Source organism: Monosiga brevicollis, genomic scaffold, assembly GCF_000002865.3.
Source record: "Monosiga brevicollis MX1 MONBRscaffold_3 genomic scaffold, whole genome shotgun sequence".
NCBI classification, from domain to species: domain Eukaryota; class Choanoflagellata; order Craspedida; family Salpingoecidae; genus Monosiga; species Monosiga brevicollis.
In genome coordinates, this window is record NW_001865040.1 from 1,612,149 (window position 1) to 1,635,302 (window position 23,154).

Consider the following 23,154-nt stretch of genomic DNA (forward strand, 5'->3'; position numbering starts at 1 on the left):
TCAAGAACAGAATATGAAGCTGGCGGTTCGAACAAGCTGTGTCATCTTATTTGTGTTCTTCAATAGCTGTTCTTAAGCTGTGTCATGCCTGGAATGTTTTCATTAATCGCAACAATCCACGCACGCATCTCGGTTGCATCGGCCGCTTGAAGCAGCCACTACGGTCAATCAAACAAAGACAAAAAGGGGTGTCAGTCTGCAGCCTAACTCAACGATATGAAGTATCATTCTGCAACCCTACTCATGACCCGCTCACCTGGGCCCCGTTTTGAAGCGTCAGCTTAAATACAAACTCGCGCTTGCCATAGTCCACAGCCTCCTGGCACACTGCACCCTCCAATGACAAACGCAACCCCTGTTGCATGCACAAGGTCCACCCCATGAGCCAAAAATGCAACTCATTCAAACGCATCTCACAGAACCAAGCTCGGGCAGGCAACCAGTGCCTGGCGCTTGCAGACCAGACCCGATGCTGAGGCGGACTTCCAACAAATCAAAGCGCTTCATACATACCGTGCAACGAATGTGGCCACTGGCCACCTCAATCGCCACCGTTTTCCAAGTGCGAAACGTGGGTCGCTTTCCTCCGACATCGAATTCCACTTTGCGAGTTAGTTGGCCCTCAAAGTGACTTGAGGCTGAGCGTGTTGTAACTGCTGCTGTTGCATTTGATGGTGCTTGGGACGCGCTGGTCTGAGCATTGTGTTTGTTAAGACTGGCACTGGCAGCGGGTCCATCACGCGTCGCTGCATCAGCGACAGCAGCGTCAGCTCCCGCTGAAAGTGATGTGGCAGCTGAACTATCAGCAAAGCTCGAAGACGGAGGAGTAGCGGGGACACGTGATTCGTCTTTCGCCGCTTGTGCCACTTGCACGTGTTCCTGTAGATCTGCCACGTTGGCCTCCTGTGCCGCCTGTGCCGCCTCGGCCTCTTGTGCCGCCTCGGCCTCCTGTGCTGCCTTGGCCTCCTGTGCTGCCTTGGCCTCCTGTGCTGCCTTGGCCTCCTGTGCCGCCTTGGCCTCCTGTGCCGCCTTGGCCTCCTGCGCCGCCTTGGCCTCCTGCGCCGCCTTGGCCTCCTGCGCCGCCTTCGCCTCCTGTGCCGCCTTGGCCTCCTGCGCCGCCTTCGCCTCCTGTGCCGCCTTGGCCTCCTGCGCCGCCTTCGCCTCCTGTGCCGCTTGCTCTTCACGTGCTTCGGCCTATAGCAACAGCATCAGACAATGAGCTCCAAACTTCAACACCTCACATATACGAAACACAGTTAAAAATATATCTCCCTCTGACCGCAATACCCGTTCCCTTCTGTCGACAGCAACTTCTACCTTAGTCGGACGGGTAGTGTCAGCAATGCGCTGTTTTTGAGCAGCAAGCCAACGCTCAAAGGCCTCTTGCTGCTCCAAGATGGCATCCAAATCGTCCAAATTATCAAAGTCGAGACTGGCATTGAATTGCGCCTGCTGGCGCTCCATTAAGAGCTGGTTTTCCGTCATTTTTTGCAACAGGCGGGTTTCGTCTAGAGCCTCGTCGACCTGACGATGGCGTTTGCTCAACTCCGAATCTGCATCACCAAAGGCTTCCTGCAAGGAGCGCTCATGATGTTCCACTTGCTCAAGCAAGTTCGGGGCCACCTCGCACAGGGCCGCGGCCTCGGCTTGCAACGCAGCAAGCTCCTCCCGCTTGTTGGCCATGGCTGCAACGAGGTCACGTAATTTTGCCTCTTGTAACTCTAGTCCACTGATATCGCGCTCAACAGGCTCCTCCTGCACCGTTTGATCCACAGTTCGCAGCCATTCGCGAAGGCGTCGACCCAAATCCAGCCATCGTTGATACCGCTTGGCATGTTCGACATTTGCTTGCTGCTCAACTAAGCGCTGACATAGCTGATCATGCGCTGATCTCAGAGTATTGCGCAAGTGCTCCACGGGCTCTGCCCACTCAGGCTCTGCCAAGTCAGAAGGGTCAAGGGGCGCTGCGGAAACCGTCTCCTGCACCTGTGATTCGATTGCGCGTGCGTCTTGTTGCACGCGCTTGCACGTTTTTCCGAAGCGCACAAATTCACGCATGTCGCCACTGTCGAGATCCAGCTCAACATCTACCAAGCGCCGACGACTGTCAGCCCATTCCACCAGTCGCCGCGCGTCGTTGGTCCAGGCGCACACTCGCTGCCACTGCTCAGCCCGCTGACGCTCGGCTGTCAGCTTTGTGCGCGTTGCTGTGCTAGCTTCCTCCACCTCTTGCCATGCTTGGCCAATGGCATCCGCTCGAGCAAGGTCGGCAGCCATGAGCTCTGCCTGCGTAGCTGCCAGTTTACTCTGCTGACCGTCGGTCCGCCGCACCTCTTCCTGCAGTTTATTCAGGCGCTCCAACGCCAACCGCACCCCCGCCGTGTCTTCGCCGAGTGCGATGCCGCTCTCTAACGTCGTTAGTGTCCGCTGCAGGCTTTGCACCACGCGACGACACTGCGCGGCAAAACGCTGAAATGCCAGGAGCCGCTCCAGATTGATGACCTGTGCTTGGCAAGCAGACTGCAGCGCAGACCAAGCCTCCTCCACTTCCGCTAACCGACATGTACAGGCTTCCTGACCTTCGCTTGAAAGTTCAGCCATGGCTGCCAGACCCGTGCGGAGTTGCTCCACCACGCTGCTGTATCCTTGAACATCCGCATTGACCTCGCGCTGCTGCTCAAGCAGCGTGGCCACATTATCGGCGTCCTCAGAAGCTGCTCCTGCATCCACTTCCTTGCTCTTGTCTGCAATCCAGATGAGGCATTCTTCGGCCCGTGCCTCGTACTCATAGAGGGCGCCCTGCGCCTCAAGTGCACGACGGGCCTCAACCAAGTGGGCCTCGCAAGTCGCCCACGCACCTTTGCTCCGGCTTAAGCGATCACTTGCCTCATTTTCGAGTCCAAACTCAAGATTAGCAAAGGTGGTTCCCCGCGCCACGCGCTCCTCGTGCACGATGTTGCCTTGCTCCAGCCCCTCTTGAACTGCCTTGACGCGACCTTGCATCTCTTGTACTGATAAAAGATCAGGTACGGCCAAGGCTTGTGCCAAGACGGCTTCCTTGCTCGCCAGGTTCTTCAGCTCGGCTTCCACCTCGTCAGCCCAAGTGTGGTAGTCTTCAGCATAATTCAAACGCACGGCCCGCTGTTCTGCCAAATCTTGCAAAGGGGCTGCGCTGTCCGTGACCTGTTGCATCAAAGCTGTTAGCTTGCCGCGATAATCATTCGTCCGCTGACAAGCGCCAGCAGCGGCAGCTTCCAAGGCTTGTACACGTTCGTGATGCGCTACCAAGCGACCCAAAAAGTCTTCCTGTTTCTTCTGAAGCTTAATGGTGCTCTTGGCATCAGCCCCCACATCTGTGGATAAGAGTTGCGTCGTGGCCCGTTCGCACCACTGTAGCAACTCGGTTGCCCGGCGCTCCAAGCGACGAAATTCGATCATGTCTTGAAGGCGGTCTCCCGTGGCCAAGGCACGTGTCTGCAGCGCCGTCCATTCGGTGCGCACCGTGGATGCCTGTGAACGTGCCGCATCTAGCCGTGCACAGGCGTTGAGCGACTCAAGTCGCTCGTACAGCGCGGTCAAAACGCTTTCACTGGCCATGAGCTCGGACATGAAGGTCTCGTGTTTTTGCCCATCGCGCAACACAACCATGCTGTCCTCCATCTCAGCTAAAGCCTGTTCTCGCAACCGAAGCATGCCCTGGAATTCGGTGAGGTCCCGCTGCAGCAACAGGATTGAGTAGTCATTCCGCAAGCTCTCCAGCTGCTGTCCAGACACCTGCTGTAACTGCTCGACATCTGCATGCAATTCGGTCATCGAGGCCTCAATGCCAGCGCGACGCTCGTGGCCATCGCCGATGAGACGAGTCCCAAAGTCCTCAATCGCTTGAGCTTTGCCATATAGTGCATCGCCCTGCTTACGTTGCTCCTCGTAGCCTTTGAGTGTTGTTGCCGCTGCTGCTGCGTCGTCGGTAATAGCAAACTCGGTCAGTCGGCTGCGCAGCGCCGCCAGCTCATCCCGCACACCCTGCACATCACGCTGAAAGACGAGATAGTCGGTCAGGTGCCGCAATGCCTCTTGCCGGGCAGATATGGCACTGACTGCGCTGCGCTGTACATTCAGCAGCTCTTCAAGCTGACCTTGCAGGCGATCACCTGCCGCAGCTGCGCGTGTGCGAATTCGTGCGACCTGCTGCTGTAAGCTCTGTACGCTTGTGGCACGACCTTCAACTTCCACCCGCATCTGCTTGGTAGCTTTGGACAAAATCTCAACTGCAGCCAAATCGGACGAGGTCGGAAGTGGCCCGCTTACTGCCCGTGTGCGATCCTCAAACCAGCTACGTAAAACATCCAACTGGTCTTGCAGGCGCGTGACCTCAGCTGCCACTTGCAGATCGGCCAAAGCCCGCTGCAATCTTGCGCGAGCCGTGGTCCAACGCTCATCGACCTTGGCATGTTCAGCTCCGACATCACGTGCATCTTCCGCGTAGAGGCGTGCAAGCCGGCGAGCTTCTTTGCCCAATGAACCATGCTGGGGCTCCATGCCATCAAAGTCACGTGCCAGCGTCTCATGCTGCTTCAGCAGCTTCCGCACATCTTCCTGGCGGAGTGTGGAAGAGAGCTCAAACGGCTCTGTGCTCTTTCCATCAAGCCATCGAGCTAAATCGTAGCAAGCTTGTAGAAAGCGTTGTAGCTCCAGGGCTCGCTCGAAACGGGCCTCAAAAGCCCGCAACTCGCTGCAAAAGCGGGTCCATTTGGTTTTGACGGCCTCAACCTCCTGACTCAAGGCCTTGGCGTGTTCAGGTGCTCGCGCGTCTGCCTTGGCCTGCGAAACGCGTTGCTCCAGGGCCGTCAGGCGCGTCTGATCAGCGTCTAGGCTCAGCTTCCAATCAAGAAACTTCTTGTGCACGCGGACAGTTTCATTCAACCGCTGACGAGGCTTGAGCTCATCCATGTCCTGACTGCGCTGGTCAACTTGTGCACCATATTCCTGTAACTCGTGGAGCAGGCTGCAAACCACTACGGCGCTCTGAATCAGCTCGGAGCGCGCGTCCATTTCTGCAAGGACCTGCTCCCACAACTCGAGCAGCGCTGCACCCAGCGAACTCAGCTCTTCGCTGGCAAAGTGCTCTTCTTCGATGAGTGCATCGCATTGGCTCTGCAAAGCCTCCACGTCTTCGCCGCGTGCAATGACATCACTTTCGAGGGTGCGATGTGTGGGGGCCTCGGCTGCAAGAGCTTTGGCACTAGTGCGTGCTGCCGCCGCGGCTCGGACGCGCTCTTGGGCATTCCGCAGCCACAGCGCCAGGTCGTCCCCCTTCCCCTTGAAAGCCAAGTAGACGCGCGTAGCCTCCACTTCGGACCGCTTTTCCCCCAACAGCTCCTCGACTATTGGTGCGGTGTCCTCGAGATTTTGTGCAAGCGCAGGCAGTACCCCTTGACAAGCGCTGACCAGCTCACGGGCTGCGGGCAAGAGCACGGCCGCAGAGCCTGCGCAGGCCTCCACTTGCTCGCGCTGATGCTCAAGTTCTTGAAAGGCATCGGCTCGCGAAATCTGTTGCAACTCTAGCACCAGACGCCGCATTTTTGCTAGTGTACCCTCAGCCCGCTGGCTAAGCTTGAGGCTCTCCCCCTGTGCGGCGCAGTCAGCTACCCTCTGTTCATATGCAGTCAGTGCCTGAGCAAACTCCTCCTGTACGCGCATCTGCTCGGCTGCCATATCCTCATCATCCGGATAGAGGGTGCAATACTCAGCCACGCCGGGCTCCAGCTGCTGGAGCTCTTCGGCTTTGACAGTGTAGTTGGCACGCTGAGCCACGAGGTCATCCTCGACCGCGGCCAAAGCCCCCAGTGAGGTCGGAACAACAGTCTGTTCAACCTTTTCCCGAAACTCCACTAGCCAGGCGTGCAAGTCGGCATAGCTTTGGTACAGTTGATCGCGAATGTGCGTGCGACTGACCATGTCCGCCGCCAGTGTTGCTGCCTCGAGGAGTTGCGCCCAGCTTGCCAGCATTCGCTCATGCAAGGGCCCTACAAACGCATCGCTCTTGGTTGTGGCAGCCAAAGTGGAATCCGCTACCGCCATAGATTGTGACAACTCGGCGCGCTGCACCTCCACGTCCTCCTTACGCGGCTGTATGCGAGCCATATGCCGCTCGAGTGTATCCAAGCGCTGGGCCAAGGCATCACTATAGCCCTGACTACATTCACGTTGCACTTGCTCGAACTGGTCATCCAACTGCGATACTTCTGCTATTAGCTCAAGAACCGCGTCGGCGTGCTCTGCGGTGCGCAAGCCCATCTGTAGCATGACTGCACGCTGCGTTTGAGCCTCATGCAAAATCTCCAAGCGGTCGTTAACTCGGTTTTGCGCCGCCTTGACAAGCTGAGCCCGAACGGCTTGCTGATCTGGGGGCACGTTCGTCGCGACAGAGCCTTTGCTCCGCAGTTGATCAAGCAAGGTCCGCTCAACCACAGCTGCCTCGCTCTGAACCTGGGCGTGGCGTTCGACCAGACGTTGACATTCCGAGGGGCTTTCACTTGGCTGGGCAGCTGAAGGTCCACAAAGCTCAAGTTGCTCCACGATCCAGCGCTCAAACTCGGCCTCGAGCTCCTGAAGCTCGGCCTCAAAATGCGCTGCTTCCAAGAGTTGAGTTCGCTCGCCACAGCGATTCTTCAAGTCGCGCAAGCCCACGTTCAGCTCCTGCTGCAATGTTGCCGCGGGACCAGCCTGGAAACCGGCCACAGCACGTTGAAAGTCTGCGAGTTGTTGTTCAAGAGCCGCGACTTCTAAGGAAAGATTTTGGTGTTGTGCGAGGAGACGCGCTCCCTCTAGTACTGATGCGCCAACAGACGACCAAGCGACCGTGTCAATCTTCTCCCGAATCAAGCCCAACAAGTACTCGCCGCTTTCCAAAGCGGTAAACTCATCAAAGGCTCGAGCTAGCGCACCACGACGCGCAGAAGCAGTCTCCTGGGCCAACGCCAAGTCTCGCTCCACCTGCACCAACGCCTCGGCCTGAACCTCTGCTTCGGGAAGCAGGCGCTGGTGGCGCTCCTGCAGACTACCGAAGCGAACGGAGAGGTCGGCTAGCTTGGCTTCAATGCCAACATGAAGCCGCTGCAGTTTGCGAGCCTCGGTGAGATGTTGAGGCATCGCAGCCGGCGTCGTTGGGCGTGCCAGTGGCTGCACTGCGGCGGCAATCTGCACTACATCATCGCCAAACAAAGCCACTTCAAGGCGCCGCTGAGCAGTGCTGTGCTTTTCTTGCACGGCACGCGCCAGTTCCTGGACAGTGGATTGCAGTTCACGAGCTTGCGCCGTCAAGGCCGAGCCTCGGAAGTGCCCCTGCGCTGCAAATTTGTCTGCCAAACCGCAAAGCTGAGTGCACTTGTCCACTTGCGTCTCGGCCTCGCCTTCCAGGATTTCCAACTTGCGCAGCGCAGTACGCCAGCCCTGCGAAGTTCCATCTTCACCATCGATTGTATTCAAAAGATCGCGCGCCTGGCCTGTCCAGGCCCGAATATCCAATGCCAGCTCACCAAATTCAATCTGGTCAACGGCTTCCTCAAGTCGCTGGCCACGCTCAGCTGTCTGCTCGGCCAACTCAGTCCAAGCTTGCCCAACCTCTGCTTCGAGCCGTGTTACAATTTCATCCTTGGGATCCAGGGCGGCCGCACGCTCAAGCCAACTGGCCACATTGTCTGCTCCAAGATCCACTTGTTCTGCGAAGACCAGATGCTGGTCACGTCGTGAGAGGAGATTGCCCCCTGGGCCCTCCGCCGCCGCCGCACCATCGGACGCCACCATTAGGTTGTCCTTGATCCAACTAAGAACATCACCGGCCTCCTCCTGCAGCTGGAGAACAGCCAATGCACGCGCCGTCTCTGAGCGTCGTTCGGCAGTTAAAGCTTGCAGCTGTGTGGTATGTTTCTCAGCCTCAAGGAGACTCTTGTGGGCAGCCGTGCCTTCACCTATGAGGTGCAGGCCAGCAACCACGCCCGCACATTCCGCGAGTTTGCTGTCATTGGAGTCAAGGCGGGTCTCGATTTGCTCAAGCTGCCGTAATCGGTCCTGAGCCGCCTGGGCCGTGGCGACTGGATCGTGAGCAGCAACGGAGCGGAGATGCTGCCCAGCCCAGGCGACAATGTCGTCGAGCTCCACCCGCACGGCACGAGCACGGTCGTGCTGCTGGGCGGTTTGCAAGGCCACGCGAGTAGCCTCTTGAAGCTGCCCATAACAGGCACCAAGTTCGGCGGCGGCCTCTGTGGCCCCACATTGACTCAAACGCTGCTGTAGCTCGTCCACAGGATCTGACAGACCTTCAACTTCACGCACGGCATCTTCAAGGGCGTGGGTGACAGTGTTCTCGGCATCGGTCGCGCTCTCTTGACGCAACTGCTCCGTCACAAGTAATTTATCCCGCAGTTGGGCCATTAGATTGTTTTCATCGCGCAGCGCCACAAGGCGCGCGCGAGTCGCATGGAGCAACTGATGACGGGCCTCCACTGCCGTCCGAAGGACTGCCATCGCATCCAAGAGGCGAGATAGACTGGCTTTCAAGGCCCGAGACTGCGTTGGATGCATTTGTACTTCTTGTGCTGTCTCCGTTTGAAGCTGCGAGACTTGGTGACCAATCGCCTCGACGTCGGCAGCCAGTTGCTCGTGTTTTCGAATGAGAGCAATGTTATGCTCGACATCGTGACCATCGTCAGTCGACTGAGCCTCAAGCTGCTTCTCCTGAACCCAGAGCATAGCATCGCTCATGCGATCGAGGAGACCCTGGAGCTCAAGCTGCTGCTCGACATCAGCGCGTTGCTCCTCGGCCTCAGCCATGGTCGAAGCCAGCAGCTCACAAAGTGCGCGGTGGCGCTCGACCAGAGCCGTGCGCTGTCCAGGCTGTTGAGCTTGCAAGCGCTGCAGATGCTGTGTCAAGTCCTCGACCGTGTGAATGATTTTGTCTCGGGATGCTGCCAAGCGGTCACGATCCTGCTGAGAGTCGGCATAAGTCTGAATCATCTGCACACGCTGGGCCAGCCAGTCTTCAACCTCTTTCATCTCGGCCTCGTGCAGAAGATCGCTGTAGAGAGCCGATGCTTCGCGCAGACGTGCCTCACACGTGATGCGAGTCTGCTCATACTCAGAGCGAACCCCGTTGACAATGTTTTTGACTTGTGTGCGGTCGGCCTCCGACATGCCCGTGGCCGCAGGTCTGGGCGTCTCACGGACAAGCTTGACAAAGCTAGCTGGAACGTATCCAAGCTGACCAGCCGCGTTTCGAGCCGACCACCATTCAGGATGTGAATCGTCGACAAGGTCCAAGACGTCACCTTTGGCAAAACTAAGCTGATTGACGTCGTCCGTGGTGTGCCCCGCAATCGTCTTGACTTTACGTTGCGTCGAAGTCGCTGAATCATCGGTGGTGGAACCCTCGCCGGAGCCTGGTGCCACGCCCGCCATCATGTCATCGGCCAGCATCTGAAGGTCATCGACGCGTAGTTGAAAGGCATTGATACCATCGAGCTGGGTTTGTAGCCGATTCTTGGCCCGGCCAACGGCCAGCAATGTCTCGCCAAAGGCCATCCCGACAACATCAGCTGCATCGCGCAGCCATTCCAGGCACTGTTCTGCCTCGCTACGAAGGCCATGCTGGGCGAGCATGGATTCCAAGGCACGCCTGCGCCGGGCGGCTTGTGCTTTGAGCGACTCCACCCGCTCCACAATGCCACGACACTTGTCGCTGGCTTCTGCGGCCGCGAAATGACCGCGCTCTTCCATAATAGCTAGTGAGGCCTGCAAAGGTCGCAAATCGCTCTTCTCAAAAGATTTGATATCAGCTATCAGTTTCTGGTGTTTGCGCTGCAGTACGGTGGTGGCTGTCAAGTCTCGACCCAGATCGGTTAGAGCAACGGCGCTTTGCGCATCGGCCAGCCAGGCGGCCACAGTGTCGCTGTCCACAACAAACTGGTGAAACGCAATGGCGTCCTCGAGCATGGCCCGGCGTTTCGCAGCGCGAACGCGAGTGGTTTGTAGGGCACTGTCCAACTGGCCCAGCTGATCGCGCACCTCGACCGGGGCTTCGTGTTCGACGGCACGCAAGCGGTCTGATACTGCGGCGACGGCCCCAGCGCAGGCTTCCAGATCATCCTGCGCGACCGTGGAGTAGCGGAGAAGCTCCTCGCATTCGGAGAGATGGCGACCAACGTCATCAGTGCCCAGTTTGGCATTAATTTCCTCAAGGCGCTCAATCAGAGCACGTGCGTCTGCCAAGACCTGAGATATGTGGCGGACACGCTCTAATCTGTCACGGCGCGCCGTGAGAGCTTCCAAAAGCTGGGTCCAGCTTGCGGCGATAGCACGTTCACGCGTGGCAATTGTCTCGCTGTCAAAATAATCGGCTTGCATCAGTGCGTCGGCAATTTGGCGAATGGAGGTCATGCGCGCTTCATACGCAGTGACATCGGCGACAATGGCTTCATGTCGCTTGAGATCGGCCCGAACGGCAGCCAAATCAAAGCGAAAAGCTTGGTTGGCCACAATGACATTGTTATCTTGCAACCAGTCTTCACGTCGTGTGGCCTTGCTAGCAAACTTGCTTGCCAGTAGGGCTAAGCGTTCCTGACGCATAAGCTCTTGTCGAAGGTCCAACTCACGAGTATGCTCGGCGTGCTGCGAGCGAAAAAAAAAAAAAAAAAAAAAGCAAAAAAAGCAAGTGCGCAAGATGAAGGACCTCAAACAGAAGAAGGGAAAGCATTACGCTTCTCCTCAGCAAGTACGGACGAGGCAAGTGAAGCAAGACATAAAGCGGGAAGGGCTGGTAACGTACCTCCAGGGCTTCCCAAGCCTCGTTGACATCTGAAATCTGTAGACCCTCGGGAGCCACGTACATGGGCATTCGTTGGGAGAAACGGCGGGTCTGGATGGCAAAAAGGTGGGCCTCCAGCTCGCCACGCTCGCGAAAATACTGGGGTTTCTCGTGAGTGCGGTACTGCTTAAAGTCGTGAAGTAGCTGCTTCAACGCAGCCAAACGGTTTGGAAAGTTGCGCACGTCCAGCCGCTCAGTTGTGCTGATAATCCACTCAAGAAGGTGTGCGGCCATGCGCTGTGCGCAAAATCATTGGCTGCGCGTGAGCACTGAACGGCCGCCTGCATCTTCAGATATGAGGCGCGTGCGAGTACGAACCTCGTATTCCCGCTCATCCTGCTCAATCTCAGTTAAAAACCCCATGACCTTGGCCAGGCGACGAATGTCGACCTCGGCCGTTTTGATTTTGGAAAAGTAGTTGTAGTAACTCACCAAGTATGTCATTACGGACTTTTCATCGCTACAGCGGACAACGTCTAAGGAGAGCGTAAGGCGAGCGTAAGGCGAGCGTAGGAAGGGCGTAGGGGTTTGAAAAAAAATAAAAAATAAAAAAAAATAAAACGAACGAACGAACAAAGGAAGAAGAAGAAAAACAAGTGGTAAGCCAAATTTCTGACTGATCCACTGTGAAATGTTGCCATGATTGTGTACAACCAAGATTGTGGGTAATCGTGTGACGTACCCTCGGGCTCGAGGAGCGAAGCAATGTTGAGCTCCTTCTCAGCGACGTCAAAGGCTAGCTTCATGTTGCTAACAGGCTTGGCGTTGGAGAGTGTAGCATAGGGTATCAAGTCGGGCCTTCGAGACGACAAAAGCGGAAGAGTCAGCACAAGCACACGCGTGGATGTGAGAGGTGCGAGGCGAAGCGCACGAGCTGAGGCATAAGCGACCAAGTGCACAAGCCCAGGCCACGGTTTTGATACCGAAAATGATGCAGAATGGCCGCAAAGCCAAGGCCATCTTTCCAAGATGACGTGAAGTTGCGAATGTCGACACCTTCGTATCCCTCGGTACAGCGCTGGCACCAATATAGCAAAGCCTCTTTAGCACTCAAGGCGTCGCCCTCAAGCTGGATCTCGGCGATTTGAAAGCGAAGGATGAGTGTCCACATGAGACCGAGGATGAGGGTAGAGCCACCATCAACAATGTTCTCTGCGCTAATGTTTTCCAGTTTGACTTTTTTGGCCTTGAGGAAGCTTAGGGCCTTGTTGCAATTTTCCAGCTTGTAAATGCGCAAGCGGCCTCGAGCCGGCTTGGGCAGCTCGGTGCCCGAGATGGCCTCGAGGAGCTTGAGAAGAAGGACACCATCAGAAAGGTCAGTATACAGATCCTCAATCACCATGTCAAAATCGCGCAGGAAAGCATTGGCCCAGCGCGTAAAGGTGCGCTTTTGCATGGCCTCGCGTTCAGCCGACAGCTCCTGCACGAGCCGCTCCGTACTGGTCGCCATGTTGGCGGTACCCGGTGCACTGAGATCTGATTGGCCGCCTTGAGCACGAGACCCTAAGCGTATCGCTTGCTGTGGCGTTGCTCTATTCCAGCCCTCACGCCAGAACCAGCATTGCTTGCCGAGCAATGAAACAACAACTTTGTCACAGATGCACCCCTCTGTTCTCGGCGGAGAATTCACAAGTACAGAAGGCTGGGGCAGCCAAGAAGGTCTCGTGTGGTGCAGACTAGTTTTCGGCGGAGAATTCACAAGTACAGAAGGCTGGGGCAGCCAAGAAAGTCTCGTGTGGTGCAGACTAGTTTGTTTTTATTGAGAGGCTGCACCACCTACGACAGAGTCAAGATGAAGGATGAGCCAAAGGATGGCTCTGATCAAGATTGATTTGAGTCAGCGGAAATGGGACACAGCTTGCTGAACAGGTGGACACATGGCCGAGCCCAAAGTCGCAGCGACCACTGATGACACAGACGTCGAGCCACCCCATGTGCCCGAAGACCAACAGCCAGCCGCTCTCACCTGGGATTTCGATCCTATTGACGTGACGGGAGCAGATACGGATCACCCAGTGCCCAGATCCGCAGTGCCAGTCACCAGACGACCTGCCAACTTTCAGGATCATTAGTGAGAACAAGTGAAGACAGCGCATGAGCGAGAGAGAGGATCAGAGGAGAGCGAGCGAGCGGCTCACACACCAAAAAAAAAAAAAAAAAGAGAGAGAGAGAGAGAGAGAGAGAGAAGATGGGTTGCTTCTCAAAGTGTAGCGTACGTGTCACTGTGAATGGACAGACCTTGATTTTGGCGGGAACAGACGATAAAACGGTTAGATCGCGTATTTTGGGAGGATCATGCCAAAAATAGCGTTCCCGCGATTTTTCAAAAAAGATGGTCGCACAAATCAAAAATTCGCCAAAATTTTTCAGAGAGAGAGAGAGAGAGGATTGAAGAGCTTCCTCTCGGAACCTGACCACCGACCGATACCCATTTTCACATTTTTAAACTTTAATACGTTGGTGAGTTGACTGATGATTGTGCGAAAGCTAGGCCGGCCTCCCTGATACGAATCGGTTGCCGAATGACTCAGTCGACTGCTTTGCTTGACGATCTCTGCGCGCCCGCTTCCCAGTTTCACCTGGAACCCACCGACAGAGGCCGCTGCCGGTGTCGGTGTCAGCAACAGTGAAATGGCGTGGCAACAGCCGGCTTGGAAGGCCGAGCTCCCACCTATGGCGCTACGCCAGGTTCGTCGCTGAGCCCTGGCTCGTTCACATGGCGCTGAAAGTTTCAGCTCATGCACTCGTGCCCTCAGGTGGAAGATATCGAGCGACGCCTGCAACAAGCACAGCGCGATGCACAAAACAAAAGCTGTCAGATAGAAAATCTTAACTCTGCACATCAGAAGAGCAAGAATCAGCTTCAGGAATCCCATGCCATGGTACACGCCCGGAAACACTCCCGATCGTTGGGACCTCTGCTCAATTGGACCGCCGATACCAGACGGCATTCGCAATCTGTTTCATCTGACGCGATACAAATGGTCAACCCCTGTGCCCTTGTCCGCACTCGTGTAGATGCAGCAGCGCGAACGCGAAGTACAGGACCTTCAGCGCAACCTGGACCAGGTTTCCCGGAAGTTGGATCGTGTGCAGGACGAAATCCGCGTACGTGACGCGCGGCCTGCAAGGGCTGTGAAGCCAGCTCTGATTGCCCACTCAACTGACTTTTTGGCATTGTAGGCCAAAGATCAAGCATATTCCCAAGTGCAAGGCCGCATGCAACTGTTGGAGCGCGAACTCAAAGAGTCCAACAACGCCCGCAGCCTACTTGATACCAAAGTATGCAAAGTCTTTGTCCATCGTACTTTCCTCGACTCCCGCACCACCACCCTTGCACACCCAGCATTTTGAACCTTTGACTGCCGTCTGCTGTCACCCAATCTTCTCATCGAATTTCCCTTTCCCCGCACAATGCCTTTCTGCGTCCATCCGTATCCGGGCTTTGCTAGTTGGCCAATGCCCTTCGCCAAGGTGATTTTGAGCATCAACGAAAGGTCGAGCTGCTGAATCGAGAGATTGAGCAAGCTAAAGCAAACTGTCTGCAGCTTGAGCAAGCCAAGGCCGTCGTTGAAAAGGAGCTTGAACAAGCAAAATCAACTCTCCAGGTGCGCTTCTTGGTTTGGTTGTTTGCTGTCTGCTTGTAAACCATCAGAGCCCAGCCTCACATCATACGTCGCCGCTCGCGTCGCGCCGTGAATGGCGGCAGGGCTCGCAAGAAGATGCCAAGTTTAACGACCGTGATACACGCCAACTGCGAGCCGACAACGAACGGCTCACTGCGCGGGAGGCAGAACTGAACTTGGCCCTGAGCAACATGGAACAAGCCTCCGCTCGCCAATTCAACGCTCAAGCCGCAGAACACAAGAAGCAGCTGGACGATTTGCAAGCTCAACATCGCCAAGCTCTTGAAACACTGAAAGCCACGCACGAGCAAACTTTGGCCGATCTCAATGCTCTCAAGGAAGCCTCGGCTCAACGCGAGCGCCAACAACAAGTCAACAGCTCCCAAGCTCAGCAAGAGTTGGCCCAGCGCCTGGACAACGTAACAGCAGAGCGACTGCAACTGGCAGAGCAGAATGAGCAGCTCCGTGCACGAGAGGAGTCCTTGGAAGAGAAGCTGGCCTCGACCACGACCCACCTTGCCGAAATTGAGCAAGCACGTGCTGCTGATCAAGCCCGACGACAGGAAGCTGATGGCCTCTGCACAACTCTACAAGCGGATTTGACAGGACTTAGAGCCCAGCTGGAGACGGTCCGTGAACAGGTTGCTGAGGCAGAACGAGAGAACACGGCCCTCCGCCAAAATGTCACCGCACGAGACGAGGCCTATCGTCTGCTCAAAGATGATCTACGTCAAGCGCGTGAGCAGCACAAACAGTCTGGTCAAGTCATTGAGGAGCTCACCCAAGCACGTCAATCACAGGAGGACACGCATGCACAAGTTCTTGCCGAGCGTGACTCAAAACTGGCTCAACTTGAAGCCGCCGTTGAAAAGGCTGCCGCTGCTGAAGCCATCCAGGTGGCAGCAATGGAGGAGCTTCGCGCTCGTCACACCCAAGCGCAAACTCGAGTTGATGAACTGGAGCAACAGCTAGCTGCCATCACAGCTGAACACGGAACCCTCACGTCCCAGCTTGAGCAATCCAAGCAAGCTGCCCAGGTGCAGGCACAGAAGGTATGAGCCACTTTTCCCGCCATCACCGTGCGACCATTTTCTCTTGCCCAAATATGGAAAACACAAAACCCTGGTGGTTGGAGCTCCTCACTTATGTTGTTCGTTTGGGCAATAGCATCAAGACGTGGTGGCACGAGAGGTATCAACCCAAGAGCAACTCGCCGCATTGCTCGACGAGCAAACGCAGTGGGCAAACGCCGAGGCGGCGTTGCAACAGCAGCTGACCGAAATGACCAAGCAAGCAGAACAGCACCGGCAAGCCGAGCAACATCTCGCGAAGCAACTTTCTGAACAAGAAGCTGCCTTGAGTGTGGCTCAAGAAGCTCTGAATGACCAGTCAACCAAAACGACTGAAGCGCAAACTCAGCTGGCCACAGCACAAGCAGAAAATGGCAGTTGCCAGGTAGAGATTGAGAACTTACGTGCTGCTCTGCACGAGGCGCAAGCAGCAGCCACGAGCAAGATGGCCGAGCAAGCGCAAGTCGATGCGCAGCGATTAGCCAGCCTGGAGGAGCAGCTTGCCGAAGCGGTGCGGGTTGAAGAAACCCTCAAGACCGTCCAGGAGCAACTGGCCACGCGAGAGGACGAAATCATGCATCTTCGGGGCGAAACGGCCGAACTGCAGCAGCAGCTGGCCACCAAACTGCAAGACGAATCTGATGCCCAAGCTGCAAAGGCTGAAATCGCGCTTCAGCTGGAGGAAGCAAACAAGCGCAACAACGAGCTCCAATGCAAGACTGCCAACCTCGAGGCCACCGCCTTCCGTCTGCGTCAAGACTGTGATGCTTGGCGCTCAGAGTCACAGAGTGCGCTTCAGGGCCTGGAGACTGAATTACAAGCCGTCACAGCTCAGCTGGCATGCGTGCGCACCGCAGCCACGGAGCAGCACGCACAGGCCCAGGAAGCTGCTTTTGCAGCTGTCACACAGATCAAGCAGCAGCTATCTACGGAACAAAGCGCCCGCCAAGAGGCTGAGGCCAAAGCCCACGACATTGGCGCTCAGCTCGAAGAAGCCAATGAGCTGGCAGAGGCAATGCAACAAAAGTTTGCAGAGGCTCAAACGGACTTGAGCGCCAAAGACGCTACCTTGGCAAAATTGCAAGAGCAACTCGCCACGCTACAGGCTGAACTGGCTGCCCCGAAGACTCTGCCATGTGAGCGCTGTGAAGCGCTGGTCGGTGAGCTCGAATCCACACGCCAACGTGTTGAATCCAACGTGAACCGGCTTGCGGAAATTGAGGCAAAGCATACCCGGGCCGTGGCTGAGCTGGAGGAGCGTTTGCATGCAGCCCAGCGTGAGGCTGCGTCAGCGGCCAACAGCCAAGTGGAGGCCGAAGACGAGCTTGAGGAGGTCCAGGAACAGCATGCCGCCCTCAAGGCTGAGCATGTCAATGTGAAGACGGTTTTGACACAAGCCCAGGCTGCACAAGAAGCTGCCCAGGCAGAGCTGCAGGATTACCAGACCAAATTGGCATGCGCGGTGGCTGATTTAGAGGCCAGTCAAGCACGACTTGCTCAGCTTGAAGAAGAAAATACAGCCGAGGCGACAGCTCGAGATGACTTCGCAACCAAGCAGCTGATCGCTTTGGAAACCGAAACCGCCAGCCTGCGCGAAAGCATGACCCTGCAGACCGAAGAAGTACAGCGCCTGGCGGACCAGGCAGCCGAAAAGGAAGCAGAGCTTTTGGCCTTGCGTACAGTACACGACGAGCTGCAGCAGGAGCTCGCTGCTACTCGAGCTGAGTTAGTGGAAATTCAGGATGCTGCCCACGCTGCCCGTACCGAGGGATCGGCCCTAGCAGCTGAGAACAGCTTGCTGGTTGATCGTGTTGAGGCCATGAGCATGGAATTACAAAAGGCTCAGGCCAGCAACGCTGCAGACTTGCAAGCCAGCATCGCTGAGCTTGAGCAGCGCCTGGAGCAAGCCGCAGCGGTGCTCGAAGCGGCCGAGGCAGAAACAGCGCGAGTTCGAGAAGAGAGCGAGGGCTATTTCAACACTGCCAACAACAACCAACGGCTACTGGATCAGGCGGCATTGGAACTATCCGATGCCAAGCGTGCGATCGTGCGGCTTGAGCAGGATCGTGCCGAATGGCTCGAGGCCATGGAGAGCCAGGCCAATTTGAACCTTGCCGTGTCGAGCAGTGAACATGCTTCGCTTCAGGAGTCGGTCACCGCAGCCCGCAACGCCTGGACGGCGGCCGAATCGCGAGCGGAAGATGCTGAGCGCGCCTTGCTGGAGGAACGCGAGATCATGCTGGAAATGCGTACAGCCCTACGAGAAGCTGAAGCATGGGCACAATCCAGCAGCGCGGATGTGGCAGAGCTTCGAGCGGAGGCCGACGAAATGGCCACCCGTTTGGCTCATGCACTTGAATCTCAGGCTGAAACGTCCCAGGCACGCGAAGAGATTGAGGCTCGCCTGAGCCAAGTGCAGGAAAAACACGCTGAGGCTGAAGCCGAGGCCAAGCAGTATGCCACCTGCTTGAGTGAGGCTGAGCAACGCATGAAGACTTTGCAAACTGCATTGGAGGAAGCTGAGGTGCAGCAACGCCAGATGCAAGAACGTCATGCCGAGTCTCTGCGTGAACTCGAAGCACGGTCGGCCAGCGCAGCAGAAGACCTTGTAGGTGCTCAAGCGGAAGCAACTGCGGCAATGCAGTCTCTTCAAAATGAGCTGGAGCAGGCGCAAAATGAAGTCGAGCGTGTGAACTTGGAAGTAGCTTCATGGCGCGAGCGTTGTGAGGCCCAGGAAAAAGCAGCCCTCCTTGCTCAAGCTGAGATTGAAAGCCTGAAGGCCGACCTATCCGAGGCCAAGGCTGATGTGGAGAATGCTCGGGCTGCAACCGAGCGTGAGGCCACGCTCGTCTCTGAGCTTCGCATGGCCCAGGCTGATCAGCAAGCCGCTGTGGAACGTGCCATGAGTGATGTTGATGCTTTCCGGGCAGATGCAACGCGTCTGGAAGCTGAAGTGCTAGCCGTGCAGGAGCGAGAAGCATCTGCGCACCGTGAGCTGCAAGCTGCCGTTGAAAAGGAACACGAAACAGCGCGCAGCCTGGCCAGCAAGCAAGGCGAGTTGATGGAAGTCACAAGTGCTCTTGCTGAGGCGCGGGCTCAAGTTGAGCATCGTGCAGCTGAAGTGACGTCTCTGCAAGCGCAATTGGAGGCAATTCAGGAACAAAAAGAAGGGCTCGAGCGGGCCCGACGTGAAGAGGCGCGTCTAGTCAAGGGAGCTGAAGAGAAGGAGCGAGAACTGTTGCAGCTTCAGGAGGAGTTGCGTGCGGTGCACGAAGACAACGAGCAGCTTGAGGAGACGGTCGAGCAGATGCGAGCAGATGCAGAAGGTTCTCGAGCCGATGTCGAGTCAATGCGTTCACAATATGAAGCCGGTCGGCGGGAGCTGCTTGAATTGCGTTCGGTCGTCCAAGACAAGGAAACTGAAGTGGAGCGTCTGGTGGCGGAGCAGCGCGACCTGCTCGCACGAATGGAGGAGCATGAGGCGCATGTGGCACAGGCTGAGGAGGAGATGCGCGAACTTCAACGCCGTCATGCCGTCGATCTGAAGGAGGCACAGCAGCAGGCCAGTCTCGTCGCTTCTGATGGGCGCCTCGAGGTAGAGCGTCTGGAGCATGCTGTGGTGGAGCTCGAGGGTGCTCGCGACACCGTAAACCAGGAGCTCACTCGTTTGAGGGAAGCTTCGGCTGCCCGCGAAGCTGAGCTGCAGGAGCAGCTCAGCTCGCGTGACCACCGCGTATCCACTCTCGAGCAAGATCTGCTGGCCCTCCAGAGTGAACTTCAAGAAACCCAAATGACGCTCGACGGCGTGCGACAAGAGTCAGCACAGGTGGAGCGCCAGTGGAAAGCTAGCAAGGAGGCGCTGGAAGCTGAGCAGGCCGCCACCCGCAATTTGGCTGAGAACGTGGCTGAGCTGAAGCGATCGCTTAAGGAGCGCGCGGCTGAGCCTGCTGAGGCCGCTCGTGAGCTAAGTGAGGTTCAGGATCATCTGGCGAGTGTCAAGCAGGAACTCAAGCAAGAGCACGCACGCATGCTGGAGATGCGTGTGGAGATGGAGGCTGGGCGTGAGCGCTTGGCTGAGGTAGAGGCTGCCTTGGCGGAGCGACAGGCTGGCGCACAAGAAGCCGAGGCTGAGCTGAAGGAGCTTCGTGCTGCCTGTGCGACGGAGCGCGAGGCTCGTATCAAAGCAGAATCTTGCCTTACTGAACAAGCTACGAGCCTTGAGGATTTGTCCGCCCACAGCGCTGAGCTGGAGGAACAGCGCGCACAGTGCACTCGCGCAGAGGAGCGCGTCCGTGCACTAGAGACCAGCTTGGCGGAGCAGACAGTAGCCATGAAGGCGCTGCAAGAGCAGTATGACGCGACTCACTCTAAGCTTCAGCAACTTCAACAAATGGCCGCGCGTCGCGTGGAAACAGTGCGAGAGCTAGCAGAAGCTGGTGGTGGTGGTGGTGAGCACCGCACGCCCCCGTCTGGCGGGCGTTCCTTGCGTCGTAAGAAACGCCAGGGTGGTAGCACCCCGGAGATCGGAGCGCCCGTGCGCACGCCCCTGGCGGAACGAAACGGTATGAGCGATGGCAATCCTGCCGACACCAAGCGTGCCAAGCCGGCGGCCACGACCCTTGGGCCCGCATTGCGTGTGCATCGTGGCCCGGCTGTGCGTGCCACCGGTACTGCCGGCTCGGCGGTGGACGATGGTGAACAGCCGTCCGAGTGCAACAACCAGTAGTTTGTTGTCATTCCCTCCCAGCCGAGCCACCCGTTTGATTGACTGCACCGTGCTTTTGTTGACTTGGGCAGAAGTCCTCGTTTTGTACATGCTGGAGACTCGACACCTCTGTTGTTGTTTGTGTTTGTGTTTGTGTTTGTGTTTGTGTGCGCGTGCCGCGTACGTGAGAAAGAGCGTCAAAGACAGCTATATTGTTATCAGATTCGTGTGTGTTTTAGTCCATCTCCTGTCGGGTACTCTGTTGTGCGACCAGCCCGCATCCACTCTTATTCATTTTTGTGAATTGACTGACCTAACATTTCTTGACTTGGACAGAACTCTGCTGTACTCCATCAAAAGCACACAACCTCAAGCCTTTTCACCGACAGGGTACCGCTGTTGGGTCCCCACTGTTTGAAAAGGCTCGTACAAGACCATCGGACACTCGCACAAGACCATCGGACACAGTAGTCAGCCTCACGCATTGGTCAGTCGTCTCGTATGAGCCAGGCATAGCCAAAGCCGCGATTACCTCAAGCCCAAGTCAGGCTGCACAAATTACCCCACAAATTCACCAAAAACTACCAAAAAATTCGGACGGCTTGAGGAAGGCCAAAATTTTTCATTTTTTTCATCGAACACCTGATTCGTGTCGTGGAGTGGCGAGCTGCGCACGTCCATCGGGGGCCTAGACAAACGGCCTATTCGTAAAAGATACACTCGAATCATGGCAAGCCTTTTCGTGGGAGCCACGCCTACGGCGATGGCGTGGACACCGGAAACACAGACGCACCAACACTCGCTCCTCGTGGGCTACGATGATGCGGTGAGAACTTTGACCGTTTGCACCGGCCGCAAACCAGTCGCAAACCAACAGTGTGGCGGCACAATGGTTCCAGCTGACATGGGTATCTGCACGAATGTACCACCGTTCGGTCTTGCACAGGCACCGTCCCTGCAAGCCTTTGCCGCTGTGAAAGATCCTGGCTCTCATACTCAGACGCTCCAGTCACGGTGCAGCGCGAGCGTTCCAGGTTCCGTCACCGCCATCAAGGTAGAGACCACATACACTGGTGCACACATGCCCTGGATGAACTGTGTACGATACTTTTCTAGCCTCTCTCACAATGTATTGCCATCATGTGCCCGACTAGTTTCACAACACGAGTTCGGCAATTGTCTTTTGTCGCAACGGCGCGTTTGCTCGTGCGGCTCTGGACGACTCACATGCGCAACCAACACTGCATGTGGAAACGTTGCGTGCCAACGGCCCCGTCAGCTCTGGGTACGCACGCGACGGCAAACGCGCAACTCACGCGTATAGTTTTGGGGGCAGCGACATGAATCTTTCTTTTTCGCGGTCCCAAAGTGATAATCAGCCTTCATTTATCCGCTGCATGGCCGCTTTACCCTCCACCCACAGGCCGCCCCGTCTGCAATGTACATCGGCAGACTACGATGCAACCCGGCAAGAAGCTATCCTTTGCTATGAGAGTGGCCAGATTGAAATTGTACACGTGGGATCGGGTGGTGTTACCCGCCACGGCGATGGTTGGTGTTGACAGCCCCCATCTGGCTCGTGTTCCGCCAAGCCTGTGTCGCTGACATCTTTTGTCATGCTCATGCTCATCCATCACCTGCGATGTGTCGCAGCCCTTCCCACACTGGGCAGTGCCACGAGCATTCAGTTTTACCAGCGCAACCAAGCGCTGATCGGGGACAACATGGGCATGTTGCGTCTTTATGACACACGCACGCCTGGTTTTACAGGTCTCACTCTGATGGCAGAATCGTACGTTACATCTTGACATATCGGGCAGACATGGTCCTTCCTGCTCGTGCACCTGACGCTCGCCTATTTCTCGCCTGTCAGGAACGGTCCCAAGCTGCATGCCATCACCTTTATCACTCAGCACCCCCATCGCCCCGAAGCCATTGTGGCGGGAACCACCACGGGACTTGTGTTGTCCTGGGACATGCGCCACGTAGGTTTAATGGGTAATCGAGCTGCACAACCTAGCAAAAATCAAGCCACTCTTGCGTGTTGGCACTGGCTCATGTTCACCATTTCCTTATGTTTTTTTTTTTCTGTTTATCGCCACAGACACAGTTTCCAGTCTCCATGGCCGAGGCACACGAGGGTGAAGGTGGGTCGCATGTGGAAGAAGTAAATCGTCAAATCTATTTTCTGAGCCACGCGGTGCTAACCTTCTCTCATAATTGGACGTGCGTGCAAACAGTTTGGTGTGGAAGCTTTCATCCCGTGTATAGCAATCACTTCCTCAGTGGTGGCGAGGTGAGATGACGGCCTTTCAGGCAACTCGTGTGTCTGAGCTGCCAGCCCGAGATCAGGCCGGCATGCATAATTTCTGACCGTTTTGCACCCGGGTCGCTTGCACCGATACCTCAACTGACCCGAGACATGCCATGTTTGTGTACGTCAACAGGACGGGGGACTTTTGCACTGGGCCATGCCAAATGCAGCGGACCGATCCTTTGCCCTCGACACGGATACCCACGGTGCCACCGTGCATAGCTTATTGGACTCGGACACAATGGGAATCAACTGTGTCGCAGCTGCCCACAACATGGTTGCAGCAGGTACAGACAACCAAGCCCTCATTCTTCTTGAGCGCAACGCGCTGGTACGATAAACTTTTTACGGTATGGCCACAAGACAAGCGCTGGTTGCACACCAAGCCCGCGTCTCTCTAGAGTACATGCTGCAACGAAAGAAATTGATGTGCTCTGGCATTTGCTTTTGGCATATGTTCAATGGCAAACCTGAAAGGGGGGTGGTGCTGGGTAAACGACCCGTCCCTCGATGATCATCATTACAGGTGTCGAGGCATTTGGGTACGAAAAGGAGTCGGGTCAACTTTTATATTCACA

The 23,154-nt window shown here is 56.4% G+C and overlaps 2 protein-coding genes across 2 annotated transcripts; one reads left to right on the forward strand and one right to left on the reverse strand.

The window, feature by feature from the left end:
* Nucleotides 1-59: 59 nt before the first annotated feature.
* MONBRDRAFT_23028 (uncharacterized protein) lies at nucleotides 60-12,311 on the reverse strand (the record flags this gene model as incomplete). Its single annotated transcript, XM_001743390.1, has 8 exons — nucleotides 60-158; nucleotides 257-355; nucleotides 514-1,194; nucleotides 1,318-10,665; nucleotides 10,823-11,098; nucleotides 11,180-11,337; nucleotides 11,544-11,659; nucleotides 11,785-12,311. The coding sequence occupies 8 exons, from the start codon at nucleotides 12,309-12,311 to the stop codon at nucleotides 60-62; spliced, it is 11,304 nt and encodes a 3,767-aa protein (XP_001743442.1).
* A 9,617-nt stretch (nucleotides 12,312-21,928) lies between these two features.
* MONBRDRAFT_35949 (uncharacterized protein) lies at nucleotides 21,929-23,015 on the forward strand. Its single transcript, XM_001743067.1, has 5 exons — nucleotides 21,929-22,054; nucleotides 22,136-22,247; nucleotides 22,367-22,409; nucleotides 22,503-22,558; nucleotides 22,710-23,015. The coding sequence occupies exons 1-5, from the start codon at nucleotides 21,987-21,989 to the stop codon at nucleotides 22,914-22,916; spliced, it is 486 nt and encodes a 161-aa protein (XP_001743119.1). The 5' UTR covers nucleotides 21,929-21,986; the 3' UTR covers nucleotides 22,917-23,015.
* Nucleotides 23,016-23,154: the final 139 nt, after the last annotated feature.

Coding starts and splice junctions, on each gene's coding strand:
- MONBRDRAFT_35949 (XM_001743067.1), top strand. CDS start 21,987: ATGGGCATGTTGCGTCTTTATGACACACGCACGCCTGGTTTTACAGGT. Junction 22,248..22,366: donor TGTCCTGGGACATGCGCCAC/GTAGGTTTAATG, acceptor TTATCGCCACAG/ACACAGTTTCCAGTCTCCAT. Junction 22,559..22,709: donor ACTTCCTCAGTGGTGGCGAG/GTGAGATGACGG, acceptor GTACGTCAACAG/GACGGGGGACTTTTGCACTG.